Here is a 27,229-nt window from a genome sequence, read left to right on the forward strand (position 1 = left end):
AAAGCACCTTAAAACTATGCCCCTTCATGTTAGCCATTTCAGCCCTGGGAAAAAGCCCCTAGCTATCCACACGATCAATGCCTCTCATCATCTTATACACCTCTATCAGGTCACCTCTCATCCTCCATTGCTCTAAGGAGAAAAGACCATGTTCACTTAACCTATTCCTATAAGGCACGCTCTCCAATCCAGGCAACATCGTAAGTACAAGCACCTACCACCTTCTACTTCTTCCTCCTTTCCCCCCACCTTCTTACTCTGACTTTTCATTTTTCCCTAGTCCTTATGAAGGCTCTCGACCTGAAACATAGACTGTTTACACTTTTCCATAGCTGCTGCCTGGCGAGCTGAGCTCCTCCAGCATTTTGTGTGTTGAGAGTATTGTGTGCAGTTTTGGTCACCTATCTACAGGAAAGATGTAAATAAGGTTGAAAGAGTACAGAGAAAATTTACAAGATGTTACTGGGTCTGGAGGACCTGAGTTATAAAGAAGGATTGAACAGTCTCGGACTATATTCTTTAGAATATAGAAGATTAAGAGGAGATTTGATAGAAAACTAAGAGGGGTATAGATAGAGTAAATGCAAACAGGCTTTTTCCACTGAGGTTGGGTGGGACTACAACCAGAGGTCATGCATTAAAGGTGAAAGATGAAAAGTTTGAGGGAACATGAGGGGATACTTCTTCACTCAGAGGGTCACGAGAGTGTGGAACGACCTGCCAGCTCAAGTGGTGCATGAGAGCTTGATTTCAACACTTAAGAGAAGTTTGGACAGATACATGGATGGTTGGGGTGTGGAAGGCTATGGTCCTGGTGCCAGTCAATGGGAGTAGGCAGCTTAAATGGTTCGGCACAGACAGATGAGCTGAAGGGCCTGTTTTTGTGCTGTACTTTCCTGTGACTATGACTCTAATTAAGTACAAGAGCAATGAGGTAATGGACACATTTCCAAAGTTGAAGGGTCTAGATTGTGGGGAAGTCTTGGACAAGAGGGCACAGCCTCAGAGTAGAGGGGCGTCCATTTAAAACAGAGATGGGGAGAAATTTCTTTAGCTCAAGGATGGTGAATTTGAGTAATTTATCACCACAGGCAGCTGTGGCCGCCAGGTCATTGCGCGTTTCTAAAACACAGCTTGTTGGTTTCATGATTGGAAATGGAATAAACGGTTACGGGGAGAAGACTAGGGTGTGGGGCTGAGGAGGGGGAAAAGGATCAGCTATGATTCAATGGCGGAGCAGACTCAACAGGCCAAGTGGCCTAATTATGCTCCTATGTCTTCTGGTGTTATATCTTAGCAAGAAGATTTTGCTAGTACTGCAAAGTGAGATTTGGCTTGCACTGTACAACTAATTTTACAATAAACCTGATTTTACACAGGATTTTAACCTTTATTTTTCAAACTTACAAGAGCCCAATCGACTTTCCTCGTTCTCTCAACCTTTTCTCAATCTTACAAGAGCTGTCGACTTTCCCCTTTCTGCCTACCAAAACATATAGAAAAACTGATCATCCATGATGAAATGGTAGAGCAGACTCAATGGGCCAAATGGCCCAATTCTACTCCTATATCTAAGTTGCTGGTGAATGCAGCAGGCCAGGCAGCATCTCTAGGAAGAGGTACAGTCGACGTTTCAGGTCGAGACACTTCGTCAGGACTAACTCGTTAGTCAGCAACTTTGTTGTGTGTTGCTTGAATTTCCAGCATCTGCAGAATTCCTGTTGTTTGCTACTCCTATATCTTATGGTTTTCAGGTCTTGTATCACCATACACTTTACACTAAGATTCTTCTCCCATGCATCTAGTCTATCTGACTCTACTCTTTTGAAGACTATCTCCACTCTCTTCACCTACTTCTTGGATCCAACCTTTTCTTTTAAACTTGTAAATTTTGAAATTGTCTCCTGTGACTTCAATTCCAAGTTATAAATATGTACTAAGAAAGCAGGGATTCTCACTCCAAGACATCACTGATTTCCTCAACTCCAAGAAAAAGTTCACCATGATTCTACTCCCAAGCCAATTTCTTGTAATACCAGTGCCTCCAAATGACTGGACTCCATTTTGTTTCTATTCCATCAGACCTCTACCTGACACCTTCCTGTCTATATACATTATGATATTCTGGATCGGATGAATTTCAATCGCAGGCTCTCTTATTGCTCAATTCATCTTCTATAACCAGACTGGCTCTCAAAGTTCAAAGTAAATTACATGTCACCAAATACAACCCAGAGATTCATTTTCAGATTCATTTGTTCAGTTTTCTACTGACATATGATCTGTTCCCCACATCTTGGATTACCCAATTTTCCATTTGACGGGAAAATAGCTACAACGTAAACATAAAAAAATGACGATATATGAGATTGATGTGGGATTAGAGTCGATAGTTGCTGACTTTTTGGAAGTGATTACAAGTAAAACCAATTACTGCGCGCCAAGACAGTGACACCTTCCTTCCTGACAGGCTGAATGTCTTCTATGTACAATTTGTGTTGAATGGTGGGACATCGATGAAAGCCCCTTCTCCCCAGGGACAGTCTGGCCACAGCTGAGGCAAGGAGGGCCATAGCCAAGGTAAATCCACGCAAAGCTGTGGGGCTGCACAACATACCTGGACAGGCTTTGAGGGACTGTGCAGTCCAGAGTACTTAACAAACATCTTCAATATCTCTCTGAATCAGTCCACTATCCCTAGATGCTTCAAGGCAGCCACCATAATTCTGGTGCCCAAGAGAGCAACAGTAATTGGCGTAAACGATTACTGTCCAGTGGCATTGACCAACAATCATGAAGTGCTTTAAGTAGCTGGTAATGGATTGTATACAACCCCACCTTCCAACCACATTGCATCATTTCCAGTTCACCTACCATTCAAACCTGTCCACTGATAGTGCCACAGCCTTGGTTCTCCACTCCATCTTGTCCCACCTTGAAAACAATGCCTCGTATCCTCAATGCTGTTCATCAACTTCAGCTCAGCAAAGTTTGCCTATCATCCCTCAGAGGCTGGGAGGAAAACTGTCCTCACTGAGGCACTCCTCTCTGTAACTGGATCTTGGACTTCTTGATGCAAAGACCCTGGTCAGTCTGAGTTGGCAGCAACATCTCAAGCTCCAAAGCTGTGAAGATCCCTGCTGCACCTGGTGACCCTAAGATCTCTGTCTTACAGTCTAATTGTCTGGTTGTCTTTCAGAGGGGTGAGCCCTCATAATGCAGCAAGGCCCTCTGGAGTAACTGGTAAGATTCTGAAAACTCTGAAAAGTGTATTCAAGGACATTTTCAACCTTTCATTGCTACAGTTGAGAGTTCCCACCTGCTTCAAAAGGGTAACAATTATATCAGTACCCAAGAAGAGTAGTGTGAGCTGCTTTAAGAACTATCGTTCAGCAGCACTCACATCTACAGTGGTGAAATGCTTTGAGAGGTTGGTCATGAGCAGAGTCAACTCCTGCCTCGCAAGGACCTTACCCACAGCATTTAATACCAACATTCCTACAGTCCTGAACAATAAGCTACAGAACATGGGCCTTTGTACCGCCCTCTGCAACTGGATCCTCGACTTCTTAACCCGAAGACCACAATCTGTGCAGACTGGTATCAATAACTTCTCTTCATTGACTACGAACATTGGTGCACCTCAAGGATATGTGCTTAGACCACTTCTCTACTCTCTCTATACCCATGACTGTGTGACTAGGCATAGCTCAAATGCCATCTGTAAATTTGCTGATGATACAACCATTGTTGGCAGAATCTCAGATGGAAACCAGAGGGTGTACAGGAACGAGATATACCAGTTAATTGTGTGGTGTAGCATCAACCACCATGCACTCAACGTCAGCAAGACCAAAGTGCTGATTGTGAACTTCAGAAAGGATAGGTCGAGGGATCATGAACCAACCCTCATAGAAGGAACAGAAGTAGATAGAGAGAGCAATTTCAAGTTCCTGGGTGTTAAGATCTCTGAGTATCTAACCTGGTACCAATGTATCGATGCAGCTATAAAGAAGGCAAGGCAGCAGCTATATTTCATTAGGAGTTTGAGGAGATTTGGTTTGTCACCTAAGACACTCAAAAACTTGTACAGATGTGCTGTGATAGTACATTCTGATAGGCTGCACACTGGCTGGAATGCATAGGACCAAAAGAAGCTACAGTAAGTTGTTAAATTAGTCAGCTCCACTTGGGTCCTAGCCTCCATAGTACCCAAGACATCTTCAAGGGTCGGTGTCTCAGAGAGGCAGCATCCATTATTAAGGACCCTCTTCACCCAGGATATGCCCCCTTTTCATTGTTACCATCAGGAAGGAGGTACAGAAGCCTGAAGGCACACACTCAGCAATTCAGGAAGTTTCTTTCCTTCTGCCATCCAATTCCTAAATGAACATTGAACCCAACACTACCTCACGTTTATTATTTCTGTTTTAAAACGCTGAGTACTGGCACCAGGACAGTGTGCTGAACCCATTACTCTTCATGGTGGTGACTCACCACTGCACTGCCAGTTTCAGCTCAAACCACATCGTTCCAAGTTTAAAGTTCGAAGTAGATTTACTATCAAAGTACATATATGCCACCATATACAACCTTGAGATTTATTTTCCTGTGGTTAATCAGAGCAAATACAAGCAGTACAATAGAATCAATGAACGATCACACCAAACAATATGGACAAACAGCTGATGTGCAAAAGACAATAAATTATGGAAATAGAAAAAGAACGAAATAAGAAATAAATGGAGAACATGAGATGCAGAGTCCTTGAAAGTCCATAGCTTGTGGAACAGTTCAGTAATGTGGCGAGGGAAGTTGAGTAAAATAATCTCCTCTAGTTCAACAGCCTGATGGATGAAGGGTAATAACTGTTCCTGAACCTGGAGGTATGGTTCCTGAAGTTCCTGTAACAACTTCTTGATGGCAACAGCAGGAAAAGAGCATAGCCTGGATGGATGGGGGGTGGGGGGGGAGGTCCTTGACGATAGATGCTGCTTTCCTGTGTGTGGATGTGCTCAATGGTGGGAAGGGCTTTATCTATGATGGACTGGGCCGTATCCACTTATTTTTGTAGGGAATTGGTGTTTCCATATGAGGCCGTGATGCAACCAGACAATATATTCTCACAACACCACTGTAACAGTTTTAAATGACATGCCAAATTGTCTCAAACTTCTGAGAAAGCAGAGGCACTGTCATGCTTTCTTCATAATGTCACTAACATGCTGGATCCAGGACAGGTCCTCTGAAAGGATAACGCCAAGGAAATAAGTTGCCGATCCCCTCCACTTCCCTAATGCCACATTTTCAATCTCCAAATATATGCTGATTCATCACCACCTTTGATTTGGCCAACAAGAATGATTTTGCCTGCAAACTTAAATATGGCATTAAAGAATGGAGTGAGGTATGGAACAATAGGCATTCCTAATCGCAATATAGCAGTGGTCGAGTATGCTGTGACCCCTGGTGCTGCAGGTGACATGTTGGTGATAACTGGGCGGAGATTTCTTCAAACAAGCCTGATTGAAGTCCCCATCAATGTTTTCGAAATTTTAAATAAATCAGAGGTAGGCTTTTTTTTGTTTGCTGATGCAGACACTTAGTCCGTCAAGTGCCTACATAACATTGTCCTTTGGCAGTATGTAAACTACAGTTAGGATTACAGAGAACTCTCTTGGCAAGTAGAACGGTCAGCACTTAATCATTAGATGTTCCGGGTCAGGGTAACAAAAGTGTGAAGAGACTGCTGCATCCGAACAACACAAGCAGTTAATCACGAAACATGGATCCCCACCTTTTGCCTTCTCTGAATCAGTAGTTGTACCGAGAAGCCATCAGGTCTTACCAATGTATCTGACATGTCTCCATGAAACACAGAACGCAGCAATTCTTCGTTACCTCTGATCTTGCCCTTATGTCCTCAGCAAATGTACAGACACTGGAGAACAATACTAACAAGTTGCTGGGTAGAGGAATCTTCATTCCCCAGTGTTTCAGTCTGACTCCACATCCTCCCTTCCTTTCAGCCATGGCAATGTACTTAAAGGTCCACTTAAAGATGTCGGACCTGCATGCTTGAAAATTAAGTGTCGTTCAGAAGATTCTGAAATTGCTAGTTCGTAAAGGCGGTTCAAAAGTACGTTATTTAAAGAGAAATTACAGGCTGCAGATTGTAGTGAGAATAGCTCAGAAGAACTCTGCAGTTTTTAAGCTACCCGCAACATGTTGCCATGTTTCACCAGCACCATCTTGCATCACCCGCTGATGATACAAGTGGTTATCCTCATCAGCAACCATGATGAGTCAGCATACAGGGAGCAGGTAGAGACGCTTGATATATGGTGCAAAAACAACAGAGTCTCAGCATGGACAAGACAAAAGATGACTGTGGACTTCAGGAAGGCACAGTCAGCCACTCTCCTTTGCACATCAATGTAGTGCTGTACAGAGAGGGAAAAGCACAAGGACCTCTGGTGTGCACAGAACAGACAATCTAACCTGAACCCACAACACCTCCCTAATAATTAAAGCAACACAATAGCACCTCCACTTTGAGACTGAGGCTTCCCGCCCCATTCTAACAACTTTCTACAGAAGCAACATCGGAAATTGCATCTGCCTGCAACATTGTGCGGTACAGAAGCTGCAAAGCACTGGATTGCAAGAATCTACAGAGGTCAGTAAAAACCACTGAGAGGATCATCGGGGTCTTCCCCCCGCCCCCCGCCTCCATTTGTGACTTTTAGACCATAAGACAATAAGACAAAGGAGCAGAAGTCGGCCATTCAGCCCATCGAGTCTGCTCCGCCATTATATCATGAGCTGATCCATTCTCCTATTTAGTCCCACTCCCCTGCCTTCTCACCATAACCTTTAATGCCCTGGCTACTCAGATACTTATCAATCTCTGCCTTAAATACATCCAATGACTTGGCCTTCACTGCCGCCCGTGGCAACAAATTCCACAGATTCACCACCCTCTGACTAAAAAATTTCTTCGCATCTCTGTTCTGAATGGGCGCCCTTCAATCCTTAAGTCATGCCCTCTCGTACTAGACTCCCCCACCATGGGAAACAACTTTGCTCCATCCACTCTGTCCATGCCTTTCAACATTCAAAATGTCTCTAAGAGGTCCCCCCCATTCTTCTAAACTCCAAGGGATATAGTCCAAGAGCAGACAAACGTTCCTCATATGTTAACCCTCTCATTCCCAGAATCATTCTACTGAATCTTCTCTGTACCCTCTCCAACATCAGCACATCCTTTCTTAAATAAGGAGCCCAAAACTGCCCACACTCCAAATGAGGTCTTACCAGCACCTAATAGAGCCTCAACATCACATCCCTGCTTCTATACTCTATTCCTCTAGAAATGAATGCCAACATTGCATTCGCCTTCTTCACCACCGACTCAACCTGGAGGTTCACCTTAAGGGTATCCTGCACGAGGACTCCCAAGTCCCGTTACATCTCAGAACTTTGAATTCTCTCCCCATTTAAATAATAGTCTGCTCGTTTATTTCTTCTGCCAAAGTGCATAACCATACACTTTCCAACATTGTATTTCATTTGCCACTTCTTTGACTATTCTTCCAATCTATCCAAGTCTCTCTGTAGACTCTGTTTCCTCAGCACTACCAGCCCCTCCACCTATCTTTGTATCATCAGCAAACTTAGCCACAAAGCCATCGATTCCATAATCCAAACACGAAGAAATCCGCAGATGCTGGAATTTCAAGCAACACACATAAAAGTTGCTGGAGAACGCAGCAGGCCAGGCAGCATCTATAGGAAGAGGTACAGTCAACGTTTCGGGCCAAGACCCTTCGTCAGGACTAACTGAAAGAAGAGCTAGTAAGAGATTTGAAAGTGGGAGGGGGAGGGGGAGATCCAAAATGATAGAAGACAGGAGGGGGAGGGATGGAGCCAAGAGCCGGACAGGTGATTGGCAAAAGGGATATGAGAGGATCATGGGACAAGAAGCCCAGGGGAGAAAGAAAGTTGGGGGGGGGGGGGGCCAGAGGATGGACAAGGGGTATAGTGAGAGGGACAGAGGGAGAAAAAGGAGAGAGAGAAAAAGAATGTGTGTATATAAATAAATAATGGATGGGGTACAAGGGGGAGGTGGGGCATTAGAAGTTTGAGAAGTCGATGTTCATGCCATCAGGTTGGAGGCTACTCAGATGGAATATAAGGTGTTGCTCCTCCAACCTGAGTGTGGCTTCCCCGCCTTTCTCTGCTTTCCACAGGGATCGCTCCCTATGCGACTCCCTTGTCCATTCGTCCCCCTCCATCCCTCCTTACCGATCTCCCACCTGGCACTTACTCTTGTAAGCGGAACAAGTGCTACACGTGCCCTTACACTTCCTCCCTCACCACCATTCAGGGCCCCAGACAGTCCTTCCAGGTGAGGCGACACTTCACCTGTGAGTCAGCTGGGGGGATATACTGCATCCGGTGTTCCCGATGCAGCATTCTATATATTGGCGAGACCCGACGCAGACTGGGAGATCGTTTCGCTGAACACCTACGCTCTGTCTGCCAGAGAAAGCAGAATCTCCCAGTGGCTACACATTTTAATTCCATGTCCCATTCTGATATGTCTATCCACGGCCTCCTCTACTGTGAAGATGAAGCCGTCAGGAAGGAGATACAGAAACTCAGGACCAGGACTGCCAGATTGGGCAGGAGCTTCTTCCTTCAGTCTGTGAGGCTAATAAATACCCTGCCATCACTGAGAGTCTCATCACTAGAGCAGAAACCTGTTTACTGTACTGTTTGCCTGTGTGGTACAGTCCAAGCATTTTGAATTATATTTTATTAACTTATTTATGGTAATATTGTATATATATGTTTTGTGGGTGCACTACGGTCCTGAGAAACATTGTTTCCCTTGCTTGTATATGAGTAAAGTCAAACGACAATGAACTTGAACTTGAAGTGATCAAAATATAATCAAGTTCACGCTGCAGCTTAAGAAGAAACAAAGAAATATCAAATGTATTGGAACTGTAATTGAGTATAAGTAACTACAGGGGATGAAAGGGGAGCTCCCAAAGTTGATTGGAAGAGTACCTTAGCAGGGATTAACAGAAGTACAGCAGAGCAGCAATGACAGAAGTCGCTGGAACTAATTCAAAAGATGCAGGATCAGTTCATCACAAAGAAACAGCAGCATTCTAAAGGGAGGATGAGACAACTATGTCTGACATGGGAAGTCAAAGACAGTATAAAAACAAGAGGGTAAATGATAATGCAAAAATTAGCAAGAAGCCAGACCATAAGACAGAGTGGCAGAGCAGGCTCGATGGCCCAAGTGGCCTCATTCTGCTCCTATCAAGGCTGATCCAGGATCCCACTCAACCCCACACATCTGCCTTCCCGCCATAGCCTTTGATGCCCTGACCAATCAGGAAATGATCAAACTTCCACCTTAAATATACCCATGGACTTAGCTTCCACCACAGTCAGTGGCAGAACATTCCACAGATTCACTACTCTCCAGCTAAAAAAAAAATTCCTCTTTACCTGTTTTAAACAATCATCCCTCAATTCTGAGGCTGTGCCCTCTAGTTCTGGAGACCCAAACCATAGGAAACATCCTCTCCACATTCACCTCATCTAGTTCTTTCAACTTTTGGTAGGTCTCAATGAAAGCTCCACACGTTCTTCTAAATTCCAGTGAGTACAGGCCCAAAGCTGCCAAATGCTCCTCATGCCCCTTCATTCTCAGGATCACCCTTGTGAATCTCCTCTGGACTATCTCCAATCACAAAACAGCCTTTCTGAGATATGGGTCTGCCAACAAGTGCAGCCTGACTAGTGTCTTACAAAGCCTCAGCATTATCTCCTTGCTTTTATATTCCCTCCCCTTGAAATAAATGCCAAATTGCATTTACCTTCTTTACCACAGACTCCACCTGTAAATTAACCTCTGGCGGTGTTGCAGAAGGACTCTCAAGTCCCTCTGCACCTTCATTGAACCTTCTCCCATTTAGATAAGAGACCGCACTGTTGTTCCTTTTACCAAAATGAGTATCATACATTTCCCAACACTGTGTTCCATCTGCCACTTTTTGTCCATTCTTCCAATTTGTCCAAGCCCTGCAGCAATCACATTGCTTCCTCAGCACTGTATACCCCTCCACTTATCTTCACATCATCTGCAAACTTTGCCACAGACATCAATTCCATTATCCAAATCACTGACAAACAAGTGAAAAGTAGCAGTCCTAATTCTGACCCGAGGAACACCACTAGTCACCTGTGGCCAACCAGAAAATGCTTCTTTTATTCCCACTCACTGCCTCCTGCCCATCAGCCATTCTGCTATCCATGTCAGTATCTTTCCGGTAATGCCATAGGATTTTATCTTGTTAAGTAGCCTCATGTGTGGCCCTTTAGCAAACACCTTCTGAAAATCAAATAAATGACATCCACTGCCTCTCCTTGTCCACCCCACTTGTTATTTCGTCAAAGAACTCTAACAGATTTGTCAGGCAAGGTTTTCCTTCACAGAAACCATGCTGACTTTGACTTATTGTATTAGTTTCCAAGTGCCTTGAAACCTCGTCCTTAATAATAGATTCCAACACTTTCCCAACCACTGAAGTTAGGCTAACTGGCCTATAATTTCCTTTTTTTTTGCCTTCCTCTCTTCTTAAAGAGTGGAGTGACATTTGCAATCTTCCAATCCCCTAGGACCATGCCAGAATCAAGTGATTTTTGAAAGATTAGGACCAATGCATCGGTTACCTCTTCACTTTGACAATTGGCAAAGCTTTTAAAAACCAACTAAAAAAAGCAATAAGGGGAAAAATGAAAAGTAAAGGAAAACTAGCTAATAATATAAGTTTTTTTCAAATATATAGAGTAAAAGAGGCATATAAGAGGTAACTATCAGACCACTGGAAAATGACACGGAAGCGGGTAGTAATATGGAACAAAGAAGCAACAGACAAAATTAATCAATACTGTGTCAGTCTTCACTGTAGAAGACACCAGCAAACATGCCAGAAAATCCAAGAGTCTCAGAAACAGATGTACAGTCTCTAATATCACAGAGTAGTAGTCAAGGAGTGGAACCAGTGGAAGGAATATGGGTGATGGACAAGTGAAAAGGGCCAAAGGAGGTAATGAGGCAATGGCTGGGGGAAGGCAGATAGATCATGAAGGGAGAGAATATAGAGAGAAGAATCAGTTACCAGAATTCATGAACATGAGAATTTAATGCTCATGCCACCAAGCTGTAAACTACACTAACATGACAGCATAGAAAAAGGCCCTTCAACCCATATACTTTATGCCTATACACTGCCCAGTCCGTTCAATGCACACCTGCACCACAGCCCTCCATAATCTTCCCATCCATCTGCTTACCCAAACTTCTCTTAAATCTTGCAATCAAACCTGCATCCACTGCCTCTTCTGGCAGCTCGTTCCACACTTGCACCACCCTCTAAGTAAAGCTTCCCCCTCAAGTCCCTCTTCAATATTTCACCTTTCACTCATAACCTTTGACCTCTGTTTCATCCAACCTCAGTGAAAAAAGCCTTCTTGCATTTACCCCATCTAAACCCCTCAAAATTTTCTATACCTCTATCAAACCTTCCCTCAATCTTCTACGCTCCAGAACATAAAGTCCGAACCTATTCAACCTTCCCCTGTAACTCAGGTTCTCAAGTTCTGGCAACACCTTGCTAATTTTTTTGTACTTTCAATTTTATTCATATCTTTGCTCTAAGAAGGTGACCAGAACTACGTACAATACTCCAAATTTGACCTCACCAATGTCTTTTACAACTTCAGCATAATATCCCATCTCCTATACTCAATGCCCTGATTTATGAAGACTAAGGTGCCGAAAGACACCAACAGAATTAACAAACTCATTCGTGAGGCCAGTGATATTGTGCGGATGGAACTGGACTCTCTCACGGTGGTGTCTGAAAAGAGGATGCTGTCTAAGTTGCATGCCATTTTGGTCAATGTCTCCCATCCACTACATAATGTACTGGGTGGGCACGGGAGTACATTCAGCCAGAGACTCATTCCTCCGAGATGCAGCACTGAGCGTCATAGGAAGTCATTCCTGCCTGTGGCCATCAAACTTTACAACCTCCCTTGGAGGGTCAGACACCCTGAGCCGATAGGCTGGTCCTGGACTTATTTCATAATTTACTGGCATAATTTACATATTACTATTTAACTATTTATTACTATTTTTCTATTACTATTTATTATTTCCATGACTATTACTATTTACTAATAGTAGTACTACTATTACTATTTATTATTTATGGTACAACTGTAACGAAAACCAATTTCCCCCGGGATCAATAAAGTATGACTATGACTTACGAACCAATCTACTTGGGACTCCACTTTCCCTTAAACTGTTTTTTTAACTAATTAAATCAGGGCATTTTTAACCCAGCAGCATATATAGTCTGCAGCACTGCAAGATGCTCTTTAATCAATACAGCCTGTCATTATTGTCAACGTTACCTGAACCCTTCTTCCCTAAACATCTTTATTCAGGAATATTTACTACCGGATTCTGTTTTGCTTGGGAGTCAGATCTCATCACTTCAATACCAAAAGCCAACTGGCTGCCACATTCCATTAACAGATGGGAAAAGAGCAAGACCAACACAAAGGCAAAACACAGCAACTTTTATTAATGTAGATAAAAGGTTCAACTTTGACATTTAGTACAGTACTCACTAAACTTAATTAACTTATTACTTCTTGCAAAACATCTATGACTGCCTAATTCAAGGATCAAAAAAGATTTGACATAAGCTCCAAAGCAGGGGTCCCCAACCTTTTTTGCACCGCGGACCAGTTTAATATTGACGATATTCTTGTGGACCGGCCGGGGGGGGGGGGGGTCCAAGTAGGGTTAAACTCACCTCAACATGTCTTTTACAGTTAGGGTTGCCAGCTTTCTCACTCCCAAATAAGGGACAAAAGTAGCAGTCAAATCCCGGGACACTTTACCCCAGGAAAGACTACCATGACCATGAAGCCTTGCGCGGGCACCTGTGTGCACGTACGTGCCGATTGTTTCCTCCACACATCGGTTTTGCCTTCATCTTCCCGACTATACTGTACATACATTATTTCTACTTTATATAGGCTGTGTATTTATCATATCATTCCTGCTTTTACTGTATGTTAGTGTTACTTATTTTCGGTTTTGTGTGTTACAGGTGTCCCCCGCTTTTCGAAAGTTCGCTTTATGAAACCTCACTGTTACGAAAGACCTACATTGGTACCCTGTTTTTGCTTTCAGAAGGTGTTTTCACTGTTACGAAGAAAGGCAGCGCGCGATAAAAGGCAGCCCGAGCAGCCGCTCTCCCCCGGATTCTCGCCGGCATTGCTTAATCACGTTGCATTGAGCAGCCGTTAGCAAGATGAGTTCTAAGGTGTCGGAAAAGTCTGAAAGAGTTCGTAAGGGTGTTACACTTAGCGTAAAACTAGACATAATTAAACGTTTCGATCGTGGTGAACAAAGCAAGGACAAAGTGAGTTTGTCTTGTGGAAGCGGACGAAGATGATGTTGAAGAGATTTTGGCATCCCATGACCAAGAACTGATAGATGAAGAGCTGATGCAATTGGAAGAGGAAAGGATTAACAATCAAAACCGAATGCAGTAGCGAAAGTGAAGTCGTCCAGGAACTGAACATGAAGCAACTGCGTGAGATTTTCGCTGCAATGATAAAGTACGACTTTAATTTTGAAAGGGTACGTAGGTTTAGGGGATATCTGCAGGATGTTTGAGTCCTTACAAAGAACTGTGACAGAAAAATGCTCGAGGCTCAGCAGTAAAGCAAGCCTTCCACATCAGCCACAGCAAACGACAAACCTCGACCTTTGACATCGAGGCGGGCAGTCAGTGATCGACGATGAGATGACACTCCCACGTCCCACCATCCCAACCCCCGGGCCCCGGACAGATACTGTACCGATTCACGGAGAATGCAGCGGTAGCTGGGAGGCACACACCACATCTTTAAGAAAAAAGCCAGTATTAGAAAAATATGGGTTAGGAACATCTTTTATAAATTGGATTAAAACTTTAAATTCTAACCCTAAGGCTAAAGTAGTGACAAACTCTCAAATTTCAACACCATTCCAGTTAAAAAGGTCAACTAGACAAGGTTGTCCATTATCACCTGCTTTATTTGTACTGGTGATAGAGCCATTAGCAGAACTAATCAGAATTGATCCAGATATTATGGGTTTTAGAGTTAATCAGGAGGAATATAAAATTAATCTTTTTGCCGATGATGTTTTGATCTACTTAACAAACCCACAACATTCGTTACATAAATTATCTTCTAGATTGGATGAATATGGGAAGGTATCAGGTTACAAAATAAATTGGGATAAAAGTGAAATTTTACCTCTTACTAAAGGAGACTATAGTCAATGTCGATTAGTAACCCAATTTAGATGGCCGGTAAATGGTATAAAGTATTTAGGTATAAGACTTGATAATGATGTAAAGAATTTATATAAATTTAATTATTTACCACTATTGAAAAAAATTCAAGAAGATTTTGACAAATGGATGATACTACCAATAACATTAGTAGGCAGAGTCAATGTTGTAAAAATGAATATATTTCCTAGATTACAGTATTTGTTTCCAAACATTACCAATTGCCACAGAAATTTTTTCAAGAGTTAAATAAATGTGTGAGAAAATTTCTTTGGAAAGGTAAAATGTCAAGAATATCATTGGAAAAATTGACATGTAAATTTGGGTTAGGAGGGTTACAACTTCCAAACTTTAAAAACTACTATAAAGCAAATCAACTTAGATTTATTGCATCTTTCTTCGATGATCGAAAACCAGCATGGATTAAAATAGAATTAGTCAAGATAGGAGAAAATAGACCTGAAGATTTTATATGTAAATGGGAATCTAAATGGATACGGGAAAAGAAAGAATCTCCTATATTAACACATTTGATTGATCTATGGAATAAGATAAATGTTGATAATGAAACACAGAAATCTCTATTAGCAAGGAGACCTTTGTTCCAAAACAGACTTATTCCTTTTACAATGGACAATCAACTTTTATATAATTGGTACCAAAAAGGGATTAAATTTATAGGAGATTGTTATGAACGAGGTATATTGATGTCATTTGAACAATTAAAGGATAAATATAAAATATCAAATAATACTTTCTTTTGTTACCTTCAATTAAGGGCTTACTTAAAAGGTAAGCTGGGTCAAACAATGTTTTTGCCAAAACCTAATGAAATTGAAATTTTAATTCAAAAAAGGAAAATTAAAAAATTTATTTCTTGTATGTATAATTTGATTCAAGAACAGACAATTAAACAAGGAACCCATAAGTCAAAGCAAAAATGGGAAACAGATCTGAATATTAATATTGATGAAACAAATTGGTCAAGACTCTGTCTTGACAGTATGACAAATACAATAAATGTTCGACTTAAGGTTAGTACATTATAATTTTTTACACCAATTATATATTACACCACAAAAAATAAATAGATTAAATTCAAATCTATCCAATAAATGCTTTCGGTGTAATCAAGAAATTGGTACTTTTTTACATTCTACTTGGTCTTGTTTTAAAATTCGACCCTTTTGGATAAATTTAAGAGTGTTATTGGAACAAATTACTGGAACTCAACTTCCACATAACCCTGTATTATTTCTATTAGGTGATATTGAAGGGATAAAACCGAAACTTAAATTGAATAAATATCAGAAAGAATTTATAAAAATTGCTTTGGCAGTAGCTAAGAAGACTATAGCAGTTACTTGGAAATCTGATTCGTATTTAAGTATGGATCGTTGGAATAATGAAATGGCTAGCTCTATTCCACTCGAAAAAATTACTTATAATTTAAGAGATAAATATGTAACATTTTTGAATATTTGGCACCCTTATTTACAAAAGATAGGATGGCATATTTAAGTGCTCCAATAAAGAGCTTAGTCCCTTGGGGAAAGTAACGAATAATTATACCAAATTTATTTTGAATCCCATGGAGCATGTGGAAACCTTCCAATACCCAGGCGGCTCTTTTTTTTTCTTTTCTTCTTTCTTTTTAGGTAGGACTATATATGGGGGGGGGGAGAGGGTTAAGGAGGGGTAGATTTTATCTTTATCTTTTCATGTATTCTTTTTGAAAACACAATAAAAATTATATTACAAAAAAGAAAAAAGCCGAAATAAACATGCTAATTAATTAGGTGCCGCCTAGCACGTAATTGTCAGCCCAGATCAGTGCCGATGCAATCGGCAATCGCCTCTGATCTGTGCTGACATTTACGTGCCGGGCAGCACCTAATTAATTAGCATGTTTATTTCAGCTTTTTTCTTAGAGATGTGCTGTGTGCCTCCCGGCTACCCCTGCGTGCTTCGCAGCAATGTATCAGTCGGCGGCCTGGAGGGTGGGGGCCACTGCACCACCCCAGCCTGCGACGACTCTGTCTAACACACCATCATCAGTGAGCTCGATGTCTTCCCAATTCCGGTAAGTGATACTACACTGTACATATATTATTTCTACTTTATATCGGCTGTGTATTTTTACGTGTTATTTGGTAGATTTGGCAGCTTCAAAGTTTGAAGGTTACTGGAGAGTCCATTTATGCCAACAGCGCTTGCGCGAGATTTTCTGCTGAGAGCACTTGTGTGAGATTTTCGCTACGGAGATCTGTGCAGGCAATTGTTGTAGAGAAGTATTTCTACTTTACATAGGCTGTGTATTTATCATATCATTCCTGCTTTTACTATATGTTACTGTTATTTTAGGTTTTATGTGTTATTTGGCATGATTTGGTAGGTTATTTTTGGGTCTGCGAACGCTCACAAAATTTTCCCATATAAATAAATGGAAATTGCTTCTTCGCTTTACAACATTTCGGCTTACGAACCGTTTCATAGGAACGCTCTACCTTCAGATGGCGGGGGAAACCTGTATTTGGTATGATTTGTACGGTTATTTTTTGGGTCTGGGAACGCTCAAAAATTTTTCCCATACAGACTAATGGTAATTGCTTCTTCACTTCACGCCATTTCGGCACGAAAGGTTTCATAGGAACACTCTACCTTAGCGGGGGAAATACTGGACAAGGGCCGTCCCATATGGGACAAACCAGTTTAGCCCAATATACAGGATCTCCTGGCAAATATTGGACAGTTGGCAACCCTATGTTCAAGTTCAACAATGCGTGACAGGGAATGAGGAAAGGTGCAGCTGACTCATATCATTTCCTCACGGCCCGGTAGCACATGCTTTGGGGCCCAGTAGTTGGGGACATTACCTATGGAGAAATTTATCAGTACCTGCAAGAACCTTCTCCAACTGCAATCTGTGATACAACTTGACCGTTCAAAACACAAGAGCCTGTCCTTCACACAATAGAAGCTCACCTCAATATATTTATCAAGGAGTAATAACAGAGACTGATGCATCAAAAACAGGATGTTAGGTAACCCTATATATTTATGCAATAATATTGCACCAGTAGCAAGAAATTGAGCAAAAATTATACCAGTAAAAAATTATTTTCCAATAAGCTGGACTATACTATCATACATTAAAATACATTTCAAGCAAATGTCTTTAGTCTCAATTTGACACATTCCCATTAAGAACTTTGATTCTGGGTACCGCTAGCAGAATTTAAAGCCAATCAAATACTTTATATCCCAACTGAGGATCAAAATGCTGCTACATTTTTATAAATGTAGTACAATAAACATTAGAAATTAATAGTACTTACAATCAGTGAGGCTAGCAATCCCAGCAAGCGTGGTGATGGGAACATGAGGCATATCCCCATTCATCCTGAAGTTGTAGAGATAGTATATGCACAGACAGTTCAGTTTAAGTCCCAGCGAGCTTTATTTCACATCTCCCAGACACTACAAAGAAAAAAGTTGCACCATCAATATCATGAAACAGATTCTATCCTTGGAAATATAGAACCAGAGATTATAAAACTAAAGCACCAAGACCTGATGAAGGGTCTCAGCCCAAAACGTCAGCTCTTTATTCCTTTCTATAGACAATCGTCCAGCATTTTGTGCGTAACTCTCAGCATCTGCAGAATCTCTTATGCTTACACTAATTTTACACTTACATTTGCTCCATGTTAAAAAACCGTGGTGCCTACCCCATAGCACTTAAATCTACTTTTTCGGTTATTTATCCATTTTTATATTCAAACTGATGAATGGTTTGTGACAAAGCAGTCCATCTGTATGTATCCAATTACAAAAAATCTTTTTTCATGACTCCAGTCATTGTAAAAAGTTCTAATCCTTCTCTGTTGTCCAGATCATTCTAATCAAAAGTAAATCTAAACCTCAGATATCTGTATGCCAACACTACATGCAGAGTGATCAGCACTTAACAGTAAAAGCAAGCCGAATGACTGACATACAGCTGCAAGAAAGTTTGTGAAACCTTTGCTGTTATCTGTTTTTCTGTAATAATTACTTATAAAATGTGGTCTTATATATTCTTATTTTAATTTAGTTTTCTTTTCTTACATTACGTATTGCAATGTACTGCTGGCAAAGCAACACATTTCACAACATATGCCAGTGATATTAGACTTGATTCTGATTCTTCTTGACACCATCTCCAGTGCAATCAATCCTTCCTATACTTGATGACCAGAACCACGTAGAATACTCCTAAGTCTGACATAACCAGTGTTTTATTAAACTGCAGTGCAATTATATAAAGTAGATTATAGAACAGGGTTAATATAGATGGGTAGCCACTGACCAGCATGGAAGTGGTAGACTGAATGGCCTGTTTCTATGTGCAGCACTTGCTCTAATTTTTTTTAAACAGCTACAAAGACCAACCATTGCTCTGAGCAAGAAACTTCTACACTGCCTAGAAAACAACACGGCACTTTAAATGTTTTTTTTATAATAAGCATATTATGAATAGCTAGAATGAAAATTGAAATAAACTACAACTTTTGATTTTATTTATTTACTGGGTATATTGAAATACCATACAACAAAAAAATCTTTCAAGTTTCGCAAACTTTTTCTAGCTGCACCTTAATTCCACCTGCACAGCCTGTAGGGAGTGTCTATGTACAAGACTTTAAGACAATCTGGGACAAAACACCTACTTGGTGTCACTGAAAACAGTACCTCATCTAGTTCAAAGCATTTCACTTCACAGGGAGTTGAAAAGACAATCTTTAATGATGGAAATGTAGAGTGCACCTCAAAAACTAAAACATACCATTAAGATTAAATTACACTGCTCTTCTTTTGAAATGTCATTGACTTTATCTTTTACATTAATATCTCTCTCTCTCTCCCTCTCTCCCTCCCTCCCTCTCTCCCTCCCTCCCTCCCTCCCTCTCCAGATGCTTCCTAACCTGCTGAGCAGTTCTGGCATTTGCTCATATTACATTAGCACATATACTCAATGGCCACTTTTATCAGGTACACCTGCTCATTAATGTACATAATCAGCCAATCATGTGGCAGCAACTCAATGCATAAAAGCATGCAGACATGGTCAAGAGGTTCAGCTGATGTTCAGACCAAACAGAATGTGAAAAGAGATATCATGTGAGTGAATAATTGTCAGTACCACATGGGGTGGTTTGAGTATCGCATAAACTGCTGATCTCCTGGGATTTTCACACACAACAGTCCCTAGAGTTTACAAGAATGATTCAAAAAAACAGAACATTCCAATGAGCAACAGGGCTGCGAGCAAAAACACCTTGTTAATGAGGTCGGGGAGAATGGCCAGGCTGGTTCAAGCTGACAGGAAGGCAACAATTACTTAAATAACTATGCATTAGTGGTGTGCAGAAGACCACACCAGGTTCCACTCCTGTGGCCATATTGTTAGGTACACTCCTAATAAACTGGCTACTGAGTTTATTTCACTGTGCAAATGCTTTGGTTCCCAAACAAAAGGTCTAATATAAAACCTAAACATAGACCGTTATAGCCCAGAAACAGGTCTTTCAGCCCACTATGTTGTGCCAAGCCAATTAAACTAGTAATTAAATGGTAACTAAACTAACCAATGTCCATCCACCTCCATTTTCTGAATATTGAACATAGAACATTACAGCACAGTACGAGCCCTTCAGTCCATGTTGTGCTAACCTTTTAACCTCTCAAAGATCAATCTAATCCTTCCCTTCCTCTATCATCCATATACTTATCTAGGAGTTTCTTAACCATCTTAATGTATCTGCTTCTAACACCACCCCTGGCAGCACGTTCCACACAGTCACTTAGTTTAAAAAAAACTAACCTGACTTCTTCCCTATATAGTCCTACAATCAACTTAAAAGTGTGCATTGGGAAAAAGTCTCTGGGTATCCACTCAACCTATGTCTCCTATCATCTTGTACACCTCTCATGTAGAAAAACCCTTGCTCACTAAGACATCTTCATAAGATACTGATGAGTTGAAGAGCCTCTTAAATGCTTCTGTTATATTTTCCTTCACTAAAACCCCTAGCAATTCATTCCAGGGACCCACCAGTTTTTAAAAAAATCACCTGCCCCATACATCTCCTTTGACCTTATACCCTCTCACTTTAAATCAATGCCCTTGCCCTGTTGAATTAGCTTTCTACTGCTTATGATGCTGAATCTTATAAATCTCTCGGATTTCTCCACAGCCTCTGCCACTCCAGAGAAAACAAACTTTCGTTTAACCTCACATCATAGCCAATGCCCTCTAATCCAGGTTGAATCCTGGTAAAGCTCTTCTGCATACTCTTCAAAGCTTCCACATCCTTCCTATAATGCAACCAAAATTAAATGCAATATTACAGGTGCAGCCAAATTAGTTTTATAAGACTGCAAAATTCTTGGACTCAATGGTCAATAAAGGCAAATGAGTCATAGGCGCTCTTTTTCACCCTATCAATCAGTGCAGCTACTTTCAGGGAGCTATGGAGTTTGGCCCAAAGACTCCATGGTACATCAACCCTTAAGGGGCCTTCCTTTTAACATTGTACTATTTCTTTATATTTGATCTCCCGAAGTGCAGCATCTCACACCTGGCCAGTCTGAACTCCATCTGCCATTTCTTCATCTATTTTTGCAACTGATCTATATCCTGTTCTAACCTTTAGCAATCTTCTCCACTATGCATAATACCACCAACATTTGTATTGTGATTGAGCTTACTAACCCACCATGCCATTTACAAATAATCACAAACAGCAGAAGTCCCAGGAGAGAGACCTGTAAACCACCACAAATCATAGAATAAAGTTTGCCAACCACTACCCTATGTCTTCTATGGGCAAGCCAATTCTGAATCCAAATTACCATGAATCCTTTCAATTCAGTGCTTGGCACGAGAGACCAAAAAGGGATAACAGCACACTGCTTTAAGTTAACAATGACAACAGCAAAAAAAAAATGCCAAATTGAAGTTTTATTCCCAACTGATTACATTTTAGAGTTGGCCCCATGTTACCAGAACTTCATTTGCACACAAGTTCACCCTACAGGCTTTGATATGTTGTTGCCTTTTCGCAATTTTATTAGTGGCTTAGAATAATGTCATTGTACTCCACTATAGCAGAATGCCAGTATTCAACTCAAATCAAAATCTTAAAACTATAGATTAAATGCTTCACAACACAAACATGAGCTACCAAATTGAAAAGAACGCAGAATTTAATTCTTGAAGTCATAGAGCAATAGAGAGGATATAGGCTTTTGGCCCAACCAGTCCATGCAAATCGCAGTATCCACCAAGCTCTCCCATCCCTCCATCCCCATGAATCTATACAAGTGCTTCAACAAAACTACTGCAACTGCTCAACCACTCCCTCTGGTAGCTCATTCCACACACCACACAGTGCATGAAAAAGTTGTCCCTCAGGTCCTTTTAAATCTTTCTCCTCTCACCCTATTATCTATGCTCCCTACCCTGAAGAAAAGACTGCTACCACTCATGGAGTAATACAGCATGTAAACAGATACTGCTGCAGCCCAACTGGTCTTTGCTGACCACACATACTCCCTTGCTCATCCCAGTTGCCCGCATTCAACCAACTAACTTCCAGGACCCTTTCCTCCATATACTTCTCAAAATGCCTCTTAAGTGTTGCAATTGTATCCACTTCAATCAATTACTTTGATTCGGCCAACAACAGCATCAGAGCTGCCAAAGGTTGTGACAAATTGGCATGGAGGGAGATTAAAAATCTGGTTGAATAGTGCAGCAACAACCACCTCTTACTCAATGTCAGCAAAACCAAAGATTTGATTATTGACTACAGCTAGAAGAAACCGGAGTTCAATGTGCCGGCTTCATTAGGGAATTGAAGTAGAGAGTCAGTAACATTAAGTTCCCTGGTGTTATCAAGTGACGCTATGTCCTGGAACCAGCGTGTGCCATCACAAAGGCAGCACAACAGCACCTCTACTGCCTTAAAAGTTCGCGTAGATTCAGCATATCATGTAAATCTTTGATAAACTACTACAGATGCACAGTGGAGAGTATCCTGACTGGTTGCACTGATAAAGTTTAAGGGAATGGGGGATTCTCAGATCCCTGTAAACAATGAATTAAGTACGGACTACGTCTGCGACTGCAGTGTGTTTGAATAGTGTCTCACAGCTGCTTTCTTTGGAGCAAGATAATTAAAGTTCGCCCAGATCCACATAGATGTCTCCGGGCTTTTCACACCTTCTGATTTTGACAAAAAGCAGTACCTGATGAAAATCAGACAGAACATTCCTTTCTTAATTCAAGCATAAATCTGACGGATGTTCTTACCTTTGTAATTAAGTTGTGGCTCCAGCAAACCAGGTAGGACATTCTTTTAATTATGGTGGCTGGAGTGTCTAACAAATTGATTGTACTTTCGTATCAATAGTCCATTGACTTGGCCGGAATGGTTATCAAACTGATTGTTCTTTTGTATCGGTGGCCTTATAACTTCTGACAATTCTGACATCGGGCAGTGAACTTGTAGAACCACCGGGGAGATGAGAAAGAGTCTCTCCCTGATGTCGGATCCAAGTTCACTCGCCAGCTGAGTTCGAAGAAATAAACGGGTGAAAAGATAAGTAACTATCTTTTTGTGCTGTCGTTATTTGATCTAGCAAAGTTACGTTTACAGCACCGGTATGGAAGCCAAAAATGCCCAAGAACAGAAAAGCCTACAAAAAGTGTGGTCACAGCCCAGTTCAACATAGGTAAAGCCCTCCCACCATTGAGCATACCTACAAGGAGCTCTGCAACAAAAAATAAAGGCATCCATCAAGGACCCCCACTGCCCAGGTCTCTTCTCAGTGCCGCCGTCGGTAATGAGGTGCAAGAGCCTTAGTTCCCGCACCAAACAGTTACTACCCTTCAACTGTAACATAATGTCCTTACACCTACACTCAATGCCCTGACTAAAGAACAACATGCTAAATGTCTTAGAAACATAGAAAACATACAGCACAATACAGACCCTTCAGCTCACAAAGCTGTGCTGAACATGTCCCAGCTTAGAACCACCTAGGCTTTACCCATAGCCCTCTATTCTTCTAAGCTCCATGTAGCCATCCAGGTGTCTCTTAAGAGACTCTGTCGTTTCCGCCTCCACCTCCACGCAGCCCATTCCACGCACTCACCATTCTGTGTAAAAAAAACACCCGACATCTCCCCTGTACCTACTTCCAAGCACCTTAAAACTATGCTTTCAGCCCTGGGGAAAAGCCTCTGACTGTCCACAAGATCAATGCCTCTCATCATCTTGTACACCTCTATCTTCTACACCACCATCTTCCTGTATGGCCACTTTCAGAAAACTCTACACTCACACCCCACATAGCATTGCTTCATTACAACGCTGTATTCAATTCTTTTTGAAATGTTTTTAAACAACAAAAATTCCTAAACATTTGAAACTACTCAAGAGCGGCCACCATTACAGCCAATGAGAGTGTTCCGAGCCACTCACAGCCAACCAGGTATTAATTCACGCTCTGCCTCCCCCGCGTGTGTAACATTCTTGCTCCCTTGCCTTGCCAATTTATTCCATTTTTTTTCTCCACCCATAATGTCTAGTAAACGGCCTGCAACGCCCAGTAAGGGTAATACATCTAAATTGTCTAGGAAAAGCATTAGCATGGATGCGAAACTGCGAGTGATATGCCACTTGGAAGCAGGTGAGCCTCAGGTTGTTGCTGGCGCATCTTTGAAATTGGCTACATCAATGATCAGAACAATTATTTTTAAAATGTAGACAAGATAAAAGCTTTTGCAATGACGACCTCAAAGGTCAATGAAAGTGACTCGTTCAAGGAACCATTTGCTTGAAAAAAAATATGCATGGATAGCCAAATGAAACATTTACTTAAGCAGCTGATAATAAAGGAAAAGGCAAGAAGCATCTTCAATCATATTTAAGAAAAAGAAGGTACATCGGTAACATTCTCAGCCAGAGTTTGGTTTGACAGATTTAAACAGCACAGTAACTTTCATAGCATACATATTTCCGGTGAAGCGATTAGTACAGACAACAAGGCAGCCCAGGATTTTCCTGCAACACTGAAGGCCATAATTGAAAAGGACGATTATCCTCCCGAGTTTGTCTTCAACGTGAATAAAAATGGGCCTATTTTGGAAAAGAATTTCTCCTTGTACTTTCATCACCCAAGAAGAGAATGTGGGTTCAAAGTAGCAGAGGACCAGTCAACTCTCTTGCTTGGAGGCAATGCTAGGTGACTTTAAGTTAAAGTCAACGATTGTGCAGCACTCTGAAACACCACGAGCAATGATAGGCATTTTAAAATAAAGTCTACCAGTGATTTGGAAATCAAACAAGAAAGCCTGGCTTGCGATTGGTGTTTTCCGAAAATGGATTGTTTCATATTTTTCTCCAGCCATGAAGCGGAATTGTAGGGAGCATGACTTTGAACCTAAAGAATCATTAATGCTTGATAATGCCCCAGGCCACTCTGAGGACCTGCATTCCTGTAGAAGCGGTTTACCTTCCACCCAACAACATTTCATTACTCCAACCAATGGAGCAAGGAGTAATATAGAATTTTAAAGCTTTGAGAATTGGCAGAAAGCGTCCTGGTGAATCTGAGGGCACAGATGGAGAAGAGGAATCACCAGCAAGAAACCCCAGCACTATCACCACAATCACACAAGTCATAGACCAGTTCATCCACAATGACCCTGACTGAAAGCAAAGCAATAAGGCAAAGAGAAGTGTTCTCGACGTGATTCCCTGCTACCAAGGACTGTTTCATGACAGGAAGCTTAAGAAAAGGCAGTCAAATCTTGAGACCTACTTGAAGAAGCCAAAGTTAGAAGACCCACAGCATGGCCCCTCTTCTAAGATGTAACCACCACCCGCTTCCCTCTGTTGCTGTTGCGATGTGTTACTGTTCCACTGATGTAGAGGTTAGGCCTATTTGCATGTTGTTACTCCACAACATAAAATTGCATAAAATAATATATCATCTATCAGGGCTTGATTTTCTTTCATCAGACATACATGTCCATTTATGTAATGTTACAATAACCCTTTAGTGCACTGATTTACACAGCATTCCACCTCCAAGAAAAGCATCCTCAGCATTAAATAGGGTCTGAGTGTACTCATACTCCGAGGTTCCTCTGTTCCACAACACTCATCAGTACCCTGTTGTTTACTGTGAAGACATAGCCTGGTTTGATTGTTCAAAATGCATAATCTCACAGCTATCTGTGTTGAAATGCATTTGCCACTCCTCAGCCCACTACCCTAATCAATCAAGATCCTCCTATAACCTACGATAGCCTTGAGCATTCACATTTATGTATAATGAATAACAAGGTTCCCAACACCAGCTTCCATTCTGAGAAACCACCTTCAACTGTCACCCTCGGTTTCCAGGACAGTTTTGAATCCAGCTAACTAGGTGACCCTGAATTCCATCAGGGAAAACTTCCAGATTAGACTGCCATGAAGGACTTGTCAAAGACCTTGCTTAAGTCCTTGCATGTAGACAACATCCATTGCCTTACTTTCATCTACCCTTTCGGTTAACACATAGATGCAATCCTGAAGATTTGGTGTGTCACTAAAAACATATTGCAAATTTCTACAGTTGTATGGTTGAGTGCATTTTGACTGGCATTTGGCCTGGTCTGGAGACTCCAATGCACAGGATCACAAAAGACTGCAGATGATAAAAGCACAGCCTCCTCTGAAACATCTCTCCTTCCATCATCAGATTTATGAACAGTCCGTGAATACTATCTCACTATTCCTCTCTTGCACTATTTATATTTGTAGCTTACAGCAATTTTTATATCTTGCACTATACTGCTGGCAGAAAACAACAAATTTCACAAAACACAAGAAATTCTGCAGATGTTGGAAATTCAAGGCAACATAAGTTCACAAAAATATTTTTCATAATAAATCCAGTTCTGATTTGAAATAATTGTCTAGGGAATCAAAATGCCTAGTACAATCTCGTGTAATTAGCAACAAATATAGTAACATTCCAGAGAATTTACCTTTGACACAAATCCTGCCTGCACACTGATCTCTGTAATGACTCAGGTGCAGCTGGTCAGTGAATTGGCAGACGGAAGATAGTCCTGACCAACACGAGGTGATGTATTTTGGGAAGTCAAGTCAGGTCAGGACATGCAGTACACAGTAAAGTGTAGGGAACAAAGGAGTGATCGTGAACATAGAAACCTGGGGGTCCTAGTCCATAGTTCCTTAAAAATAAAAGCAGGACAGTGAAGACAGTCTTTGGGATAGATTACAGGCCTTCTGTCCATTGGAACATTAAATACTGTAAGAATTGAAATATCAGGTTGAAAATTTACTATTCCACTGGTAGGCCACACAATGAATATTGCATGCACTTCAGGTATCTGCTATATGAAGACTGTGGGCACATTGCAGACAAGATTCACCTGGATGTAGCCTGGGTTGGAAGTCAATCTAACCCTTCTATCCTACATAGCCCTCCATATTTCTTTCGTCCATGCCTATCAATGAGTCTCTAAAGTATCCCTAACATATCTGCCTCTAACAACACCCCTGACAGTATATTCCAGGCACTTAACACTCTGTGCAAAACAAAACTGCGGGACATCTCCCTTTACTTCCTCCAATCACATTAAAAGAGTATCCTCTTGTATTATCCGTTGCCACCCTGCATAGATAGTCAGAATCTTCCCCCCCGCC

At 41.3% G+C, this 27,229-nt stretch overlaps 1 protein-coding gene across 4 annotated transcripts in view; it reads right to left on the reverse strand.

Annotated features, from left to right (window-relative positions):
• LOC134347278 (nipped-B-like protein) overlaps positions 1–27,229 on the reverse strand; it is a 518,044-nt gene that overhangs the window by 446,729 nt on the left and 44,086 nt on the right. For all 4 annotated transcript variants that reach the window (XM_063049674.1, XM_063049675.1, XM_063049673.1 and 1 more), the window contains exon 2: positions 17,792–17,933. In XM_063049674.1, coding sequence (XP_062905744.1) covers positions 17,792–17,855 — 64 coding nt within the window. In that variant the 5' untranslated portion in view covers positions 17,856–17,933. The remainder of the gene's footprint in view (positions 1–17,791; positions 17,934–27,229) is intronic.

Source organism: Mobula hypostoma, chromosome 5 (genome assembly GCF_963921235.1).
Source record: "Mobula hypostoma chromosome 5, sMobHyp1.1, whole genome shotgun sequence".
Classification (NCBI taxonomy): domain Eukaryota; kingdom Metazoa; phylum Chordata; class Chondrichthyes; order Myliobatiformes; family Myliobatidae; genus Mobula; species Mobula hypostoma.